Here is a 21,375-nt window from a genome sequence, read left to right on the forward strand (position 1 = left end):
TGAAACTCAGAACAGAAGAAGGCAATCGATTAATTATATAACAGGCTGTAGTAATACACTCACCCTAAAATTTGATAGGAACCTTTGAGTGAAACCGAAGTGCCCTTGCAACTTCAAGAATATGTCTGTACTTGCGTTCAGCAACCCCATTTTATTGGGGAGTCTGAACGCATGAGCTTTGATGAAGAATGCCAAGTGAGGTAAAAAGTTCAGAACACTTAGAATTTAAAAATTCAGTAACATTGTTACTGCGAATGATTTGAACATTGGCTGAAAACTGAGTTTTAACAAAGGATATGAAGTTTTTAAGAGAGATAATAGTGTCACTTTTTAATTTCAACAAGTGCACCCAAGTCATGCGAGTAAAGTCATCAACTATAGTTAAAAAATACCTATGACCACTATGTGTAGCAATTCGATAGGGACCCCATAAGTCTATATGAATGAGACTAAAAGGTACTTGTGAAGAAGTAAGGCTAACAGGAAATGAGAGTCTAGTTTGTTTTGCTAAAGGACATATAGGACAAGAGTGCAATAGCTTGGAATCCAATTTAACATAATTAAACAAGGGTAATTTGTTCATGGTTGAAACAACAGCATGTCCCAAACGAGAATGCCAAATGCTTGTATTATTACCAGAAACAGTTGTCATACATTCAGATGACACATGACCACAATGAAAAAAATCTGAATCACAAGACATGCTAGGGGAAAAATTAGAACAGACACGTGTAAGTGACAAACCAGTAAGTGAAGCTGAGGACTGAAAAAAATAGAGCCCTCTAAACTCTTTACCAATCCCCTTCATCCTTCCACTTGAGAGGTCCTACAGAATACAAAAGTCAGGATAAAAAGTAACAGAACAGTGCAGGTCACGGGTGAGCTTTGAAATTGAGAGTAAATTGTGAGAGAAATTCGGAACATATAGCACATTAGTCAATTTGGTAGTTGAATTTAGGAAACAAGAGCCAACATATTTGATTGAGACAGTTTGACCATTAGGCAATTGAACTGACCGTGAAGGGCATAAGATAGGAGATTGCAAGCATTGAAAATCAGATAATATATGATCTGTAGCACCTGTATCTAAGATCCAAGTCAATGATTTACTAGAGGCAGGTAAACAACTATCAATAGTACCTGCAAGATTCACAGAGGAATCAACCGAAGCATCAGAGGACAAAAGACTAATGATCTGATTGTACTGCTCCTGAGTGAAGGTAGGTGCCAAGGAACCAGAGGAATTCGACTTATCAAGGGCTCCAGCAGGATCAGAAACAACCACTGCAGCTTGCGCGTTTTTACGTTTAGAGAACTTGAAATCAGGTGAGAACCCTATAAGAGGATAACAGCTATCTCATTTATGACCTTTGATCTTGCAAAAATCACAAACGCCTTAAAACCGGCGACGATCAAGAGTCCCAGAACTTTTGGAATAGAACACCGAGGAATCATGACTTGGCATAGCAGAGAGCTGAATCCGCAGAGACTCCTCTTGAGCGATCATGGAGTACGCCTGGTTCACCGAAGGAAGAGGCTGCATCAGTAGGATCTGGCTTCGAATCGAAGAATAGGTCTCATTCAAGCCCATGAGAAACTGAAGAAGCTGCTGCTGGACAATGTGCCTGGAGTACTGCTGCGAACTCACACACTCACAGGACACAATCGGCACAAGCGTAACATACTCATCCCACAACATCCTCAATTTTGTGAAATACGTTGAGACGCTCAACTCACCTTGAGAAATTGTAGCTATTTCACGATGAAGGAAGAAAATCCGAGATCCATTCACCTTATCAAAGCACTCCTTCAGATCGTCCCAAATCGAAGCCGCATTTGAGGCAAAGACGATACCAGCCGAGAGCTCCTTACTCACGGCGTTGAGAATCCAGGACAGCACGATAGCATTGCACCTCTCCTATTGAGGATGCAAGTCAGGATCGTAATTTTGCTTCTGGCAAGCACCATCAACGAAGCCAAGTTTGTTCTTCGCCAACAATGCTATGCGCATCGATCTGCTCCAAACACTGTAGTTCTCCAATCCAACTAATTGATGAGAAATCAACGGAGTGCCTGGAGTATCTGATAGATGCAAGAAAAGTGGATGATTGAAATCAACCACGGCTGAATCATTTAGTGGAGGCATTGCAGTGGAGAACGATGAACGAAATCCCTAGGAAAGAAATTTGGGAATGAGAGAGAAGAAGATGAGAGCTGATGTGGAAAAAAAGGCCGAGCCACACTACCCGGTTTAGAGGTGGGCCAAGCAGATAGATCCAAAAAAAACCTGGCTCTGATACCATGTTAAAATAATGCCTCGTTATTTTATTACTCAGCTAAACTCCAATTTATATAGTACATTGCACAAACAATAACGTAAGAGCTGGAAATAACTGCTCATAACTAACTCTCTAACAGTCTACTAACTGACTTCTAACAAACATAACTAATATCAGTTATCTCAACAATTATAAATAAACATATTAATAAAATGAAAGATGGTATATACCTTTTTGAGGTCAGGAATACGTGTTGAAAGGGAAATGAAACTCTGGCTATAAGCTTTTCACTATATTTTATTTCAACAATTGCATGATATTGAGCATGAATTTGGACTCTTTGACCTCGAAACTTGCCCAGATTTATTTGAACAATAATGTTCCATGTATCCCATATTTCCATCCCACTAATTACTCACCTCATTTTTGTGTTACACATCATAAAATTGTCAAGATATAGAAGTCGCCGACGAGCTGTCGAAGGAGATTATATGGGAAAGAAGCCTTTGGTGGTGGTGGGATGTGATTTTATGTAATGCAATAGTTCCAACTGTTGGCCTTGAGTTGTTTCATTGGCCTTTTAAAGTCGTCGTCCATCTCACGAGAAGCTTCAACGAATGAATTACCATTAATACATGGATTGCATGCATAGTTTTCATAGGAGAAAAAGTGGAAATATATCATGCATAGTTTGTAGATGGAAGCTGAGTTTTCAGATGAGCATACCCGTTGTTATCATCACAAACATCTTCCTCTTCTTTGTTTTCTATATCCTCTTGTTCCTCAAAATATAGCAGATCTCAAAGTTCCTCAGTGACTTGATGAATGGTAAAAAATTTCTATATGGCTTGCCATAAATCTACCTTTTGTCAATAGTTTGGTGTGGAGTTCTATTTCATGAGGTGAGTGAGAATAACAACCAGCCAAAGTGAGAAAATTTTAGTTTAGAATGAAATGTCATAACACCCTTATAAAGTTAACGGTGGGGTGACAATAAAAATAAATGAATAATGTTGAATTATCAAATTGAAATTTTTTAAACTTTAGTGACCAAAATAGGGGAGACAAGAAAGTTGAGTGATAATCTGTGTAGTTTACCCTAGAAAAGCTACAAAATCAGGAGTAAATGAAAAGAAATTAAAACTATTTATTTTTTGACAAAACGATGAAATTAACCCTTAATATTTATTTAAATGATCACTTTGATTCTATTTTTTCTGAAAGATTTTAGCCTCTAATTTTTTAATTTTAAGTTACAATAGTCCATGTTCGATGAAAACGATTAGTTGACTAAGGGCCAGTTTGATATTGATTTGAAAAGTGACTTTTAAAATTTTCGTAGAAAAGAACTTTTAAAAGTGGATTTTTCAAAATTACAGTTTAAAATTTAACTATATGAGATTACTGTTAAAAAGTATTTTTTTAAAAAGATAAAATATTCATTTTAGACATTATGTTGTAAATTAAAAATATTTTTTTAAATTTTTATCGGTTTGACATTAATTTTACGATCAAAATGAATTTTTTAATTAAAAGTGCTTTTGTACAACATTACTAAATGGAGCCTAATAGTAAACATATATGCTGACATGACATTTAATCCCTTAATCTTATATTTTATTCAACTTGATTATTTAACTATAGTTTTGTGTAAAATTTTCTTTCCATCAAGTCTTGAACTTTTTATACCCCGTTAATAATTTATTCTCAAGATATCTTCTTAAAAAAATAACATTATAAATATATTTTATAATTTAAGTCGGTATTTGATATATCAAATAACATTGTTAATCTTACTCGTTACTAACACATGTGAAAAAAATATAAGAAAGATATATGTATATCTTATATGATTAGAAGAAGTCGTTTAAATTACAATTATTTATACTATAATATTATAAATAATTATAATTAAATTTGAAGATAAACTCAAACAACTCGGCTCAATTTAAAAAATTAAATAAAATTTAAATCATAAAAAACTCACCAACTTAACTAATTCAATTTTTTATAACTCTTCTATGAAATATCCACCCTACCTCAATTAAAATGAATTTTTAAAATTTATTTAAAAGATAAATATTAATATTTAATATTATTTGTGAAATTATTATTTCTTTTAATTAAGTAGAAAGGTATGAAATCTTTAATACATATGCTAAAGTTCAAATTCATTCAAAATATGACAATATAAACATTCTTTTATCATTCAGTCAATTAATAGATCTCAAAATTATTATATTATTTTACTATAGACATTCCAATCAAAGATAGCCAATAAAATTGAAAAGATTCAGAATATATTCCCTAAAAATAAATAATTATATGAATAAATACAAGTAATTATATCAACTGAAATTGGAATATTTTAAAAATCACAAATTAGGGTCGAGTCAAGTAAATTTTTTTCGAGTTATTCGAATTGATGAGTCGTATTTTACAACTCGAACTTAACTTGAAATTTTTCTAGTCGAGTCGAGTTATTTGAGTTTCTATACTAATTTTATTATAATTATTTATAGTATTATGGCAATGATTTCTTCAATTTTTTGACTTTATCTAACCATAATATATATTCTTCATATTATAATGTTATTTAATAAATCAAATATAATCTAAAATTATGAAATATATTCATAATATTATATTTTAAGGAAAGTGTTTTGAGGGTAAAATATTGATGAGAATATAAATGAGTAAAGGAATTGATGAGAAGAAAGAATTTGCAAACAATTGTAGTCAAAAGACCAAATTAAGTAAAATGCAAAGTTAAGGGACTAAATTTAGTAAAAAAATAACAATTGAAGTTAGTATGTATTCTATTGTGGTATATGAGCATGTGGTTTAAATTTGGTAAAAAAAAAAGAACTTAAAATAAATGACAAATTGAAGGAATAAGGAGATTATGAAAAACTGAAGGACTAAATTGAAAAATAAAAAATTTGTAACCAAAAAGAGAAATTGAAAGTACACATGTATTCTACTATGGTTTAGGAGCATGTGGCTCACATTTGGTAAAAAAGGATTTAAAATAAATAATGAATTGAAGAAATAAGGATATTATAAAAATTTGAAGGACTAAATTGAAAAATAAAAAAATTATCAAAAAGAGGAATTGAAAGTACAAATGCATTCTACTATGGTTTAGGAGCATGTAACTCAAATTTGCTAAAAATAGACTTAAAATAAATGACGAATGGAAGAAATAAGGAGATTATGAAAAATTGAAGGACTAAATTAAAAAATAAAAATTTGTTATCAAAGAGAGAAATTGAAAGTAAACATGTATTATGCTATGATTTATGAGTACATGGTTCAAATTTAGTAAAAAAATGACTTAAAATGAAGGAGTAATTGAAGAAATAATAAAATCAGGGATTAAATAAAAAAAACTATCAAAATATTTAGTCAAATTTTTAGTTTTTCGAGTAATTCGAAAATTCAAAATTTAAATTCAACTCGAACTCGAAAATCGAATTTATAATTCAAATTGACTCGAATAATTTAAAATAAAAAATCAATTTTTCAAATTAAATCGAGTCAAATTTTGTTCACCACTATCACAAATATCTAAGGCTGCTACGGTGGGTCGTCTAAATTCATAGGGGGTGGGTTGCATTAGGAGTTAATTAGCCAAAACCGAAAACGTGTTAACAGCCATAAAAGGGAGCGGTGGGTCCACTCAAAATCTAAGTTTGGGGTATTGGGGCGAATCCCATACATTTGGATTGAATTTATCACGCGTGGTAGTTTACAATTGGACCAACAAAGATAAGTGGAGATTTAATAGATTCCCCCTACCATATCTTTTTCATTTGCAAAACAAATTATGCACTTCATATTTTTAATAAGCCTTTATTTATGAACATAGTTCCATTAGTGAAAATCACAACCATGTCTGCAAATCATCTTCACTTCCCTTAAACTCCAACATCTTTGTTAAGGTCTTCATCTTCTTCAAAAAGGGTACTTAATTTCCCACGTTTTACACCTTTGTTTTCTTTTCTTTTATGATTGCTAGTGTGATGTTATCTCTTTTCTCTTTATCGTACTATTAATATAGTATAATTCCAAAAGAACAAATATTTGGCATGCTTTAAGAGATATATATATATATATATATATATATATATATATATAATTTATGGTGAAACATTTGGATTCTTTAGATGTTTTATTAGGTGAGATTCATGTGAAAATTTAAGCACATCTTGATAATGTAAGAGTTCGGTTTTTTCCCGGTGAATCATGAAAGTTGACCGACCAAGTGTTTGATGTTATAACCGAATAAAACCTTTTCAGAATTGTGAAGAGCATAATATGGAAGCTCTTGAACTTGGTGCTCTTTCAATATTCTGGAGGTTTAAAACTACGATAAAGAAAATGATAATTTGGATTTGTTTTGAAGAAACGAAAAATGTTTGGGGTTGCTCCAAATGTCGAAAAGATCGGAGATTTTATTCTATATATGATTAAACCATGATGCTTTCATTAGTTCAATGAAAGCTTCATAAATTCTTGGACTTTGGCAATTTTGCATTGATTAGTCAAGTTATTTTGATTCGAGCACCGAATATGAGTATGTATTTGATATTAGATCATAATTATGTGTTGGAACGTGTGTGAGATTATATTGCTGCAGGAAAATGGCAAAAAAAACATTATATTCATAAGTTTTTTGAATTATTCAAGCTTTCATCACAATTAAATTTATGTCTTTCCACTAATGATAGTTTGCAGGTTACCATGGCAGTGATTCCATTGCGTTTCAAAATGCCATATAAAGATCAAAATCATGACTGCAAATGCAAGGGTTTGCAATGGAATCCATTGCGTATTTCTTTAGGTATCTTAACAAAAGCTGACGTTAGGGACAAAAATGGAGGTTTTAATGGATTTCAATGGCGTCTTTGGACATTGAATGGTGTTCATCCGAGACCCTTATCCATGAAAGCATTGCCCAAAGAAAGTTCACAGCTGAGGTCTTTGGATTCTTATTTTCAAAAATTACAAGAATATTCAAATAAGGGTTCTTCAATGGAGTTGGTTGCTAGAACTGGAGAAAGTAGCATGAAGAAGGGCCTGCTGGAATCTCTGGAGGCTTATCTTGGCAAACTCGATGAAGGTAATTTTCTATGCCAAAAAGCACTGTTCTCTTTTGTCACAATTTGATCATATGCACGGACACAATCATGACATAACATGTTGGATATACTAGAATTCGTAAAATAAAAACAGTAATGGACAGAGGAGTTAGGATTGGATCATGAAGGGGGCAAAATGCTTAACTTTAAAATAAATAGGGTCGTAAAAGTAACTGAACCATAAATATTAAGAGAAGAAGGGTTTAGTTTCACTAAATTTAAAAATTCAAAATTCTTAAAAAATAATTAAACTACAAAAATTTGGGATAAAGACTTAATTCTATTAATTTTAAAATTCACTATATCCTAAAAAGCAATTATACCAAAAAAATTTGGGAGACACAATGACTTAATTACAATGGCTTTGAAACTATCAATTGCCCCTCCCACCTATAACGTGCGTCTGTCCCTAGTCATGGATGGTCATAACATGATCAGGAAAGAGTGTCCGGTTAATTATTTATGAGCCGTTCGTATAGAATTCGTTTGATAAGCTAAATAAATGAGTTTGAACAAAATTTTTATGTTCATTTAATAAACGAACGATCACAAACATTTGTGTGTTTGATACATTTATGTTCACGAACAAGTTCGTTAATCAACTTATTCGTTTATGTTCACGAACAAGCTCGTTTAGAAACTCATTTACTTTTTATTTTTTATATTTTAAGTATTGGTGAATGTAGAGACTTAATTCAACACGTGGTGAAATTTGGAGTTTAAGCTGTAAAAAACTTAAGGAGTTTAAGCACTAGTGATGTAATTTTATCATTTTTTGCATGCAAATCAACATGTTCAAGAACATATAAATTAACATGTTCGCGAATGCTAAGCGAACATGTTCAAGAACATATAAATGATCGAACATGAATACCTCCAAAAATAAATAAACGAACACGAACATGAACACAATATTAAGACATTAAACAAATACAAACCAAACATGAACACTTTTGAAAATAAATAAATGAACGCAACATTGCTCATTTAAGCTCGGTTCATTTAGACCCCCTAAATCCAGTTTTTATGTTCTGTTGGTCTTTTTCCAGTTCAACTTCAACCACTTTTTAGTCCGTTCGAAAACGTAGGATATTTTAATGATATATATATATAGAGAGAGAGAGACCATACGATCCATCGATTTTGTCTATGACTGAGTTCCTTCTATTGTTTCTTCAGATTCAATGCCTAAAAGCTATGGCGAAACTCCTGATGACAACCAAACTGTACTTCCATTTTCTTTCGAAGAATATGCTAAGATAGACGAAAATGCAAAGTTCAGAAGCGATATCGGCTTCAGGATAAGAGATGCTAACAGAGTCTCACACAAGTCTGAAGCTTTGAACTACTCTGATGAAGCCTCTCATCTCTACTTAATGTAAATCACTACCCCTCTACTTTTGTTTACATCTGCCAATTTTTGACACTTCACGGAAACATGACATTGAACGACATGTTCTGATTGTGTACGAATTTTGCATGATCATGTTTTGTGTCATAATCACTTCAACACATTTGTGACGTAACAAATTTTCTGTCATAAATGTGCAAACCACAAATAAACTTGCTTAAGACAGAATTAAGACACATTATTCAACACATAGTTGTTAGTTTGTCATGTTCATGCTCTGATATAGTTCTTTTATTCTAAATGCAGAGGTATATTGGCTTCCATAAACATTGCAGTTTTCATATTCGAAATCGCCACTCCAGTTAGAATCCCCGAGTTGGAGCTTTTCTCGATTCCTTCATTATATGGAGCTAAAATAAACGATCTTATTCTGGTTGGAGAATGGTGGAGGCTTGTGACACCAATGTTTCTGGTACAAGACTAAAACAATTGGGTCTGTGTTCGTGTTCTTTTTCCGTTTTATTTCTTTTGCATGATTTTGTCTATACTTAGACTCGAGTATAATTGTCGGATACATGTATCTGTTACTTTGGTCCTCTTGCCACAACATTGCCCGAGTCGATATTTCTTTTCGTTGTCTGATCATGATATTTCATTCTAGTGATTCGCAGTATCTTTTTTTTTTCCTTCCTGTTTTATCTACCATAACAACGTTTAAATTACTTGATGGTTGATTTGGTGATGCAGCATTCCGGGATTCTTCATGTATCTCTTGGTTGTTGGGGGCTTCTTTCTTTCGGGCCCCAAGTTTGCAGACATTATGGATCGTTCACATTTTTCTTAATATATTTGCTCGGGGGGTTCGCCGGAAACTTGATAAGCTTCCTTCATACACCGGATCCAACAGTTGGTGGCACGGTGTGTCACACGAAATAAGAAAAAATAATACTGATATAAGCAAAAGTGTCAACTCTAACATTTCTTTCTCAAACTAATTGCAGGGACCAGTTTTTGCTGTGATCGGTGCATGGCTGATTTATCAAATACAAAACAGAGATGTGATGTCAAAGGATAATTCGGATAGAATGTTCCAAAAGGCAATACTTGTGACGGCTCTTAGCTGCATATTAAGCAATTTCGGTCCGATCGATGACTGGTTAGATATGCTCTACCTACATTGTTTAAACGTTAATCATTGCATGCAGATGTATCCATGTACGGAGCATGGTTGTTATTTGATTTTTGTTGACCGAGTCCGACTCGAGTCACTGCAGTTGGTCGAATTGCTGGCTCAGTTTTCGAAAGCTGGACAGATCTAATCCATTAACGGTATCAAATTATAAATGCAGGACACATTTGGGAGCTGCGTTTAGTGGTATAGCATATGGTTTTTTCGTATGCCCTTCGCTGCAGTTGGATGAGATATCTTCAAGAAGTGGTCAAGAAGAAGAGATGAGAGTGGTGGGGAGATTCGGTGATCCACGCAAATCACTCATTTTGTTTGCTGTTTCCGTTCTTGTTTTCAGCTCTTTGGTTTTCTTTATAGAACCTCCGATTGGTACCACGGAATTTGGGTTTTAGGTTAGTCGATGACATGCAGCAAGTCCAAACATTGCTCGCATACTAGCCATAGCTTCTTTTGTACAAATTATATATGTAATAATTATGTACTGTGGTGCCACCTCCCTTTGAGTGAGATGATAGAAATCTTGTATAAATCGTAGTAAAGTAACTTCTTTCAAACTCTTTTTTTTTCTTATGCAAATAGTAATTTAAAAAAAAAGAAATATCAGAAATTGGCCCTTCATGTCTTAGACATTAGTCTTTAATGTGAACCATAATTTGAGATAATACAAGAAAAATGTTAAAAATTTATCCAAAAAACTCGAATAAAATGACTAAATGAATCATTGTTGTTCCTATAGGTCATAGGTTCGAGCATTAACGGATGCAGCAGGTGATTGAACTTTTATTGTCAAATAATTCAGAATATTTAAAACATATACTACTTTGTAATCATTTTAGTTTAATAATAAAAACTTAAGAGTATATGTGGATTTAAAAAATCACTTAACACAAGATTATGAACTTTCAAAGTTTTAAAATATACTTCTACTACTTCAAACATCTAACATAATTTGTCTTTCTCATACCCACTATTTCATTTTAATGTGTTGATTGTAGAAATTTTCATTTTGGTTCTTACAATTTTAATATCCATTTAATTTTATTCTAAAAATATAAAATAAAATTTGAACTAAAATCGTGATCAGTGGTTTTGAAATTTACGACGCTTTGTCAAAATTGATTTCAATTGCATACGATCTCAGGGGCTCAGGTGAAGATGGCCAATTGGGTATCGGAAACAATGAAGAAAGAGAATGGGTTTGCGTTGTTCAAGCTCTTGAGCCTCACAATGTCCGCTCCGTCGTCGCTGGCAGCTGTAACTCTCGCGCTATTTGTGATGATGGCAAGGCCTCCGCCGCAACTCCCCCTTTCTGCTTTTATATGTATATTCTTCTTGGTGCTTTTTGAGGTGGGTATTGATTGTTTATTCAGTTGCTTGTTTCCATTTTGGTTGAAACTTCTCTTGTTTTCGAAACGAGCATCGGCTGTTTTTCAACTGTTCTAACTTGGGTTTTCTGGGCTTTGATTGATCGGCTGTTGATTTTGCTACTTGCCCTCATTCGCCTTTTTGGTGAAATAGAGCTTTTCTTCTATTTGAGTTTCACCTGGCCCGATCCTGGTACAGTCGGATCCGATATGGTTACTGAATATCAGAGTGTTGGTCAACATGAAAAAGGAAAAGAAAACAGTTAAAAGTTAATTTCATAATTTATTGAAACGAATGGATGAGGATAACTAGAATACAGCGTCATTTCTATCCTAATCATGTTTTTTTTATAATAAAAATGGATTCATACATTTTATTTTGTAGAAAAGTTATGTGCTTTAAGTATCTTTGGTTCTTACTTGTTACCTATGTTACTTGCACTTCAGTGTGACTTTCGGTGGTATCCGACAGAGATTTAAATTGAAGTTGTGGACTTGCGTTTATCGCGGTTACGGATATAATAAATGTTATTATGATAATTACGGATATTGTGGTCGTAAATATTTTCTAAATGAGTTCATTTTTTTTATAAAAAAATTGATTTTAAAAAAAATGAAAAAATAGAAAAATAACGGAATAACGATATGCTATTGCCGCGATTGGTTGCTATCCGCTAAATTGCGACCGCGATCTACCGCTATTGGTGTGATTTCGCTTTCACACCGTTATTTTCTGCTATAGCGGTATCGGATGCCTCCACAGCCGCGATATTGCTATCTGACTGCTGTCATAACCGTTTTTTAGGGTGGAACAATTATTTATTGGTTTTTTAAAAATAATTATGACTTTAATTTGGAAAATTAGTGATTTGGAATTAATTTGGATTAAATTAGATAGAGTGACCATCGACCTTTGAGTTAGGTAGGTAGAATACCTAAAAACGTCTTTTAAAACAATTTCAAGAAAAATCATTTTTAAAGACAAAATTGATCTACGTTACCAGAGGTTCATTTTAAAGGGTTCGGGAGTCGATTACGCGTGGGGAAAGATTAACACCCCAGAGCGCCCAAAATTGGTACTGTATCGCTTATACGTTGTCGTAAATGGTGAAATTTATGAGTCGAATATAAAGTTAAAATGTGATCCATTTATCGAACATTTGTTAATTTGTTTCGAATGAACTATTTAAAGAAAATCTTTTAACTCGATAAAAAATCTTGAAATTTGCAATCCTCCTTCGGGAAAGCTATTTCAACCATTTTCCATTGTTAAAGAAGATTCTATAGTCGAATATGTAAAATATGCATATCAAATATAAATTACAAATTGACAGTTGCAGAAAATAAAATACATAACTTGCATTGTTCGATGTAAAATAAAAATGAATTAATAATTAACAAATTAAAATTGATTTATTTCAAGTTTCATTTCGTTCGAATGTCGTGTCGGATTATATCACTTCGATCAAGTGATACTTTCCACGCCCGTTCTACAAATCGTTTTTCTTGAAAATATTCGAATAAAATAAAGGAGTATAAAAATAATGATGAAAAAAAATATTACATGCATGCTCGTAAACGTACATCTAATGTAAATAGAATTAATAATATTTATTTAATTTATGTGTGTTTGTGTGTGCTTATTTGATGCATAAAAATATGCATAAGATAAAACATGGTCATATATATCTTTAGTATATAAAATACATTTTTATTACATCATCTAAGTAATGTTTCATACATATACGAATATATATATATATATATATATATATATATATATATATATATATATATGCATAAAAACTAAACTATATAAAAACATGTGGGAACCACTTGTTGGAATCCTATGACATTACTTTTGTCAAATTTGAAACAACACTTAACATATATTTGTTCAAAACGTGTGGAAAACTTTTTACACATCAAACATCTTGACTTTAATATTACATTCATAATAATTATGCACATAAAACGATTAGTATTAAAGTAAAAAAAATGTTGAATCTTACACAAAAATAACATTTTTATGCAACAAATAATATATAAAATCGTTAAAATGAAAAAATAAAAAAAAATAATCGTACAACATTGATAAATATATATATTTTAATTCAGAAGGCATAAAGGATCAAAATGATGTGAAATGTAATTTGTCAATAAAAATATGGAATTAACCACTACACAAATCAACAACAAATAGAGACTAAAACGTACTAAACTAAAAGTTAACAGTTTCAATTAGTATTTATCCAAAAATAAATAATACATGCATGGTGACCAAAACATAAATATAACACAGTTTAGGCTCGAAATAAAATGCAAGAACTTTCATTTGATGACTAAAATTAAAAATTTACAAAGGTCATCACCAAAATCAAACATTAACGATACTAATATAATTGGACTAAAACACAAATATTGAAACATAAGAGCTTTGTGATAAAATAAACATAACTTCATTTAATAACTAAAAAAAGGTTATAAAGTAACATGGACTAAAACATAATAACTGAAAATAAAATGCTAAAAATCAAATAATATGGAACTTCATTATATGACTAAAATAATGCGATTACAAAGCAAAGGGACTAAAAACATGATTATACCGTAAGCTAAAAACACGCATAAACCCTTCCCCAATACATTATCGTTTTGCTTAATGTTTAAAAGCCCAAAATGGGGCTTTCCTTACCCATTTACCTCATTTTGTGTTTTACCTGAGAGAAAAGGAGAGAGAATGGGCGAGAGAGTTCCAGAGAACTCTCAAAGGTCAGCGGGCCTCCTCCGTGCCGGTCGCCATTGACCGGCGGCCATTGCCGTACGTCGGCGTCGGAAGGAAGAGAAGTAGGTATCACTCGAAGACTCTCGTGGCCTAGAGCAAGGATTTGAGATCCTTTTAGCCTAAAAGTAGCCCAACCGCCGCAAATCTAAGAAGAAACCTCTCGGTTTCTTCATCTCCGGCGACCTAAGCCTTCACTAGAATTTATTAAGGTCTGCTCTTTTTCTCTTCTCTTATTATTTTTCTTATTTCTTTCGATTCGAAAATATTCCCCGGATATTTCTGATTTTTGTTCGAATGTGGCTCTTCCTTTTCGATCTGGTTTCTTTCCAATATATCATTGCATGCCTGATTTTTTTGATGTAGTAGGTTTAAGGCAGGTAAATTTAATCCCAGATTTCTCGGGGTTAGGTACAACAATTTTTTTGACTTTTTTTGGATTTGGATTTTTAGTGGATTTGTGTATTTTCTTGGCATATTTCGGTGATAACGACGGTGATGATGTTGATCGGCGATGGCTCGGCTCGGCTGGCAGCATGTCGGTGGCTCGAATGGAATCTGGATTGTTAATGGCGGCGGTGCTTAGCTGTTAGGGGACGGTGGCTGCTTCGATGGCTTTGGTTTAGGGTTTTAGAAACCCTAAACTATTAAGATATCATATGGGTCAGTTCGAGTCCTGGGCCTCGGGTCTAGGTAGGTTATTCGGGTCTGCTACTGGGTCAAATCCGGATTTGCTGGGTTGGGTTGTAACTAGATCAGATTTGGGTCTTGTTGTAATGGCCTTTGACCTGAAAAGTTTGTAAACAAAATTAATAATAATAATAATAATAACAATAACAACAACAACAACAACAATAATAATAATAATAATAATAATAATAATAATAATAATAATAATAATAATAATAATAATAATAATAATAATAATAATAAGTATAATACTTTAAGCTCGGACAAAAACGAGTGTCTACAGCTGCCCCTCTTTGCACATTCTTGTGTTAACAAGAATAGGGCAAAGACAAAAAAGCCAACCAATTTTTGTACGGGTTTCTTTTTTTAGTTTTGGAGACTTGATATGTTTGTGTTGTGGGGACGACACGGCTCATACACGAAGAAGAGTTCTGGTCGTCTAAGGGTTGACATGGCTCCTATATAATGAGGAAATCTTGTCAGGGGATGACACTGCTCATAAGTGATGAAAAGTTCTTGGCCATCTTTAGGAAGTGTGATAACACGACTCATACGTGATAAGGAGTTCTGGTTATCAAGGGTTAACACGACTCCTAAATAATGAGGAAATATTATCAGGGGATGACACTGCTCATACGTGATGAAGAGTTCTTGGTCATCTTTAGGAAATGATAACATGGTTCCTACGTGATGAGGATGACTGGTTATCTAGGGGTGATAACACGGTTCCTACGAGATGAGGATGGCTGGTTATCTAGGGGTAGTAACACGGTTCCTATGTGATGAGGACAACTGATTATCTGGAGTTGACACGGTTCCTACATGATGAGGAAATCTGGTCTAGTGATGACACAGTTCCTACGTGATGAGGACGGCAAGCCATCTAAGGGTGATAACACGGTTCCTACGTGATGAGAACGAATGGTTATCTAGGATTGACACGGCTCCTACGTGATGAGGAGATCAGGTCAAGTGATGACACTGCCCATCTGTTCACGAGTCTTGGCCATCTAAGGGTGATAACACGGTTCCTCTCTACTGGGGACTGCTGGTTATCTAGGGGTGATACTGCTCATATGCGATGAGTCTTGGCCAGGGGATAGTACTTCTCATTTGTTCATGAGTCTAGGCCATCTAAGGGATTTTGGTTTCAAAAGAAACCGACTCAGAGATTATGCTTCAAAAGAAGCTGTCTCAAAAGAGACAAAAATTGTTTCCAAAGAAACAAACTCAAAGATTTTTTTATGTCTCAAATGAGAAAAAATTTGTTTTGAAAGAAAATTGTCTCAAACGAGACAACATTTTGTTTCAAGAGAAACAACATCAAAAGATATTAATAATCTGCTTGTTCCTGCTGGTTGAGGAAATGCCTTCAGAAGATCTGATCGTTCACATCAGAATGTTGAATCCCCAAAGATGCCCCAATATTCAATGTTGAATCTCCAAAGATGCCTCAACATTCACTATTGAATCTTTAAATATGCCCCCAATGTTCCTCATTGCTTGCTTCAACATTGATTCTGAGCATGAGCTTTGTATCTAAGAGCTACATGTCAATTACCAAGATCTACTCTAGAGAGATTGTCTCGTTTGAAAAGTGTTTTTCTTCTTCTTCTATTTTTAAAATCTGAAAATATCAATTAGAAGAGTTTTGAAAATGTTTAATCAAAGATTTGTAAATATTACTCCTTTCTAGGTTTTACAATTGAGACAAATCATAAAACTAGAGTTCATTGGATATCAAAGAATTAATTACAATGTTAATCCTTCAATAAATTATAGCTATTTGACAAGTGTCAATATCAAAGCTATCTTTGGGAAATGGTTAGGTTTACTGTGTTTTTGGTCAATGGTTTAAAAGTCTCAGGTTGTTTTTGGTCAATGGTTTGACCTTCTTGTTTCTTTGATGCTCACTGATTTGATAGGGTAACTTGTATACTCCTCTACTGGAATTTGTGCAATTGCCTCAGCCGCACCATTTTTATATTCGAGTCACCTTTTCAGGTTTTCAACTTGACTCCTCCTTTGGTTTCAAAACGTCATTAAGAATTTACGTCTTGAACCCCCCTTTGTTATTTTTCTATCATACATTAAAGATTTTAGAAAACATTTTACAAATAAAGATTAATCCTGATGTGCGGGATGAAATCTGAAGATAATCTCTTCTATTTTAGATATCTATGTATGATTAGAAAGGACTTTTAAGGCACGTAATGTAGGCCATGGTTCATGGTTATGAAAAAAAAGGATAAATAGGCCCAAATAAGTGTTTCAGGGTATTCAACCAATGATCAATTCATTCTGATGCCTTCATTCCTGTCTTGCTCAATTTGAATATGCTCGTACGTGTCTCTCTCTTGATGCTCCATGATCTTCGAGTGAAGTGATTCTGGAATGATTGTGCTTGATCAATTTCATTGTTTGAAGTTTGATGCACCATTTGACTCGAGGGAATCTTTACATGTGCTTCTTGTCCCTTTTCCTTTGTTTATTTTCTATTTGCTTCTTTTCTTTTTCTTCTTCTTCTTCAAGTGTAATATCGCTTGACTGAATCAGGGTTAATAGGATTAGGCAAATCTTTTCCATCCATTTTAGTCAAAACCAAAGCTCCTCATCAAAAGGACTTTTTTTTTACAATATAAGGACCTTTCCATTTTTGCATCCACTTCCCTCGAAAGTCTTTTTTGCATATGGAGGATATTTTTCAGCACTAAATCATCTTCATAAAATTCTCGAGGCTTGACCTTCTTGTCATAAGTTTGTATCATCCTTTTTTGGTACATTTGGCCATGATAAATAGCTCTAGTCTTTTCTCTTCAATCAAATTCAACTGATCAAATCTACTTTTTACCCAATCAGTCTCATCAAGTTTCAATTCGATCAATACTCTCAAAGAAGAAATTTCTACTTGAACAGGTAAAACTGCTTTCATCCCATATACCAAAGAAAATGGTGTTGTCCCAGTAGATGTGCGAACGGAGGTGCGATAAGCAAGCAGTGCAAAAGATAATTTCTCATGCCAGTCTCTATATGTTTCAGTTGCTTTTGTGATGATCTTCTTAATGTTTTTATTCGCTTCCTCTACTGCCCCTTTCATTTTCTACCATAAGGAGTCGAGCTGTGATGTTTGATCTTCAACTTTGTGCAGACTTCCTTCATTAAATTACTGTTCTGATTCAACGCATTATCTGTAATGATCCTTTCTAGTATTCCATATCTTCAAATGATTTCTCTTTTTAAGAATCTACAAATTGCTCCTTTCGTGACATTAGCATAAGAGGAAGCTTCAACCCATTTGATGAAGCAGTTAATGGCCACTAAGATAAAATGATTTCCATTTGAAGCCTTCGGTGAGATTGCTCCAATGACATCAATGCCCCATATTGAAAATGGCCAAGGTGCATTCATTACATGGAGTGGTGAAGGAGAAACATGTATTTGGTTATTATAGATCTGGTATTTATGACATCTTCGAGCAAATCTGATGGAATCTCCTTCCATAGTAGACCAATAATATCCAAATCTCATTATCTGTCTAACCATTGTGAATTCATTTGCATATGTTCCACAAACCACTTCATGAATTTCTTCAAGTATTTTCTTGGCCTCAATTTTATCCACACATCTCAAAAGCACCTGAGCTTTGCTTTTTTTTTTTTTTACAAAATGTCTCAATCGAGAACATACTCTATTTCCAATCTTCTCAAAGTTCGTTTGTCATTCTCAGTTGCCTCAGCTGGATAAGCTCGGTACTTCACATACCGGAGAATATCATAATACCAAGGGATACCGTCTTCCTCCTCTTCCTCAATGTTGCAATAATGAGCTGGCATTTCTCTTATACTCATTCAAATACGCATCATTCGAGATTAATCATCAGCCTTAAACATGGCTGCTAATGTAGAAAGAGTATCTTCCATTTGATTTTCTTCACGGGGAAAATAAGTGAAAGAAATTTCTTCAAACTCTTTGATCAAATTCATCACCAAGTCCTTGTATTCTATCAGTTTAGAGTCTCGAGTCATCCATTCCCCTCGAAGTTGATAAATAACCAGAGCATAATCACCAAATACTTCCAAGCTTTTAATTTTACGCTCAATTGCAGCTTGAATACCCAAAATATATGCTTCATATTATGTCATGTTGTTTGTGCATTCAAATGTGAACCTACTAGTAAAAGGATAATGATCTCCTTCTGGTAAAACTAGTATTTCTCCAATTCCATGTCCCACAGCATTCGAGGCACCATCAAAGTTCATTTTCTAGCCTCATTATTCGCATCATTTTCTTCTGCTACAAATATACTCATTAAGTCCTTATTTGGAAAATCAAATTTTACTGGCTCATAGTCTTCAAATGTTCTGCTTGCCAAGAAATCAACAATAACACCTCCTTTTACTACTTATAGACTATGGCAAATTCGGACAACAACATTTTTCATCTTGTCATTCTTCCGATTAAAGCAATTGATTCTATCAAGTACTTTATTGGATCCAACCTTGATATCAACCAAGTGGTGTGATACAACAAATATTGTCTCAGTCTCTTAGTAGTCCATACCAAAACACAACACAACTTTTCAATTGAGGAATATCGACTCTCACAATCAGTGATTTTCTTACTGAGATAGTAAATATAGCTCGTTCTCTTCTTCTAGTTTCATCATGTTGTGCCAATACACATCCCATTGACTTCTCAAAGACAGTCAAGTATAAGATCAATGGTTTGTTTGAGATTGGTGGCATTAAAACCGGAGCATTAGTTAAGTAATGCTCAATTTTATCACAACATTCTTGGCAACTATCATCCCATTCTCCTGGGTTTTGCTTTCTCAATAGTCGGAAGACTGGATCACACTTCTCAGTTAATTGAGAGATGGCTGGCAATATAATTTAACCTCCCCAGAAATCCTCGTACTTCTTTTTACGTTCTAGGGGTTGGTAATTCCAAGTTTGCTTTGACTTTATCAGGATTAATCTCCATCCCATTTTCATTGACTACAAATCCCAATAATTTCTCTGAAGTAGCTCCAAAAGTGCACTTGGCTGGATTAAGTTTGAGCTGGTATTTTCTCAATCTTAAAAATAGCTTCTTTAGGACCTTCACATGTTCTTCTTCAGTTTGTGATTTGGCAATCATATCATCCACATATACTTCTATTTCTTTATGCATCAAGTCGTGGAACAAAGTAACCATGGCTCTTTGATATGTTGCCTCGGCATTCTTGAGTCCAAAGGGCATCACCTTGTAACAAAAGGTCCCCCACATTGTCACAAACGTTTTCTTTTCCCTCTAGGTTCACTTTGATTTGATTGTACCCTAAAAAATCATCCATGAAGGAGAAAAGAGCATGACCAGCTGTATTTTCAACCAATGTGTCAATATGTAGCAGTGGAAAATTATCTTTGGGACTTGCTCGGTTGAGATACCGGTAGTCTACACACATCCAAACTTGGCATTTGTTTCATCTTTCGATATCTACTCTGGATTGATATCCTCACTCATGTGAGCAAATTTATTCCACCTTACCCCCCCAATGTGAAGGGTGATCCTTCGTTTGGGTTGAATCAGAAGAAAAATACTATAGGCTCAAAAGGGGACAACAAGGGATATATATATACATATATGGATAAATAAAACAAAGTCGTTCATCATCTCATACACAGAAGTCTTAGAAGAAGAGGTATCCCTTGGGGGATAGATTTTCAGGATTAATTCTATTCACATGAAAATAATATAATTAATGCATGATATAATTATTTCGAATTCATTCTCCTTTTCTGCTTCTTGATCCTAGCATGCCTCAATTGTACAAGTTTAACTTCAGAAAATTGATGCGAGATGCTCCCAGTTGTGTCTTCTAGTAGGAAGGTTCATGTTCTAGTTAACATCTTGTACTCAATGCCTTAGGTTTTATTGGTTTATAATATGTCATTTTTGCGTATAAAAGGACAATGGTGTGACTTTATTGACCCAAAGAAAGGTATAGGTATGACTCTTTGTGTATCCATGAATTATTTTGGGTCAAAAACTTGACGGGGGGGGGGTTTATACAATATAAGAAAGGTCTGATCTGTCATATGTCAAAAATCTATAATTCTTGAAGAATTAAAAGAATCCTTAATTCTTTCAATATTCAAAGAACTAAAGATTAAAATTTGCTCAATTATTCAACCTTAGAAGGTAGCATAAGTTCAGTCGTTTAAAAGATTAAACAAATATAAAGACATAACAAAAACGATTTCAAATAAAACAATGTTCTCATTGCAATGTGGTAGATGCCATGCCCTATTCTGTCATTCTTCTTCGATTATTCATGCCCCTGAATCCATCAGGTTCTGGATCTTGCGCTTTAGTGCCTTACAGTTTTCAGAGGAATATCTGGAGCTTCATATGTAGTCGTTGTACAGGAGATCAATATCGTAACCCTGAGGATATGAGAACTCTTTTTTTCAGATCATTCTGGAAGGCTCAGTCCTACAACCAACTGTACTAATTTTAACTTTTTGCTTCCATGTAGTGTCACGTGGTTAGGACCGCTTCATAGAATTCTCTATGAATTAGCTCCCTGTTTTT

The 21,375-nt window shown here is 33.7% G+C and overlaps 1 protein-coding gene across 2 annotated transcripts; it reads left to right on the plus strand.

Annotated features, from left to right (window-relative positions):
* The first annotated feature begins 6,100 nt into the window (after positions 1–6,100).
* On the plus strand, positions 6,101–10,512 carry LOC120139142 (RHOMBOID-like protein 9, chloroplastic). Of its 2 annotated transcripts, none has more exons than XM_039154461.1 (7): positions 6,101–6,245; positions 7,013–7,404; positions 8,603–8,801; positions 9,081–9,246; positions 9,522–9,692; positions 9,776–9,930; positions 10,124–10,512. In XM_039154461.1, the coding sequence occupies exons 2-7, from the start codon at positions 7,026–7,028 to the stop codon at positions 10,353–10,355; spliced, it is 1,302 nt and encodes a 433-aa protein (XP_039010392.1). In that variant the 5' UTR covers positions 6,101–6,245; positions 7,013–7,025; the 3' UTR covers positions 10,356–10,512. The 2 variants fall into 2 exon arrangements, with proteins under 2 accessions (XP_039010392.1, XP_039010393.1); XM_039154462.1 differs by having other exon boundaries at positions 6,107–6,245; positions 7,020–7,404.
* The last annotated feature ends 10,863 nt before the right edge of the window (positions 10,513–21,375 follow it).

Source organism: Hibiscus syriacus, unplaced genomic scaffold (assembly GCF_006381635.1).
Source record: "Hibiscus syriacus cultivar Baekdansim isolate YM2019G1 unplaced genomic scaffold, ASM638163v2 tig00110729_pilon, whole genome shotgun sequence".
NCBI classification, from domain to species: Eukaryota; Viridiplantae; Streptophyta; class Magnoliopsida; order Malvales; family Malvaceae; genus Hibiscus; species Hibiscus syriacus.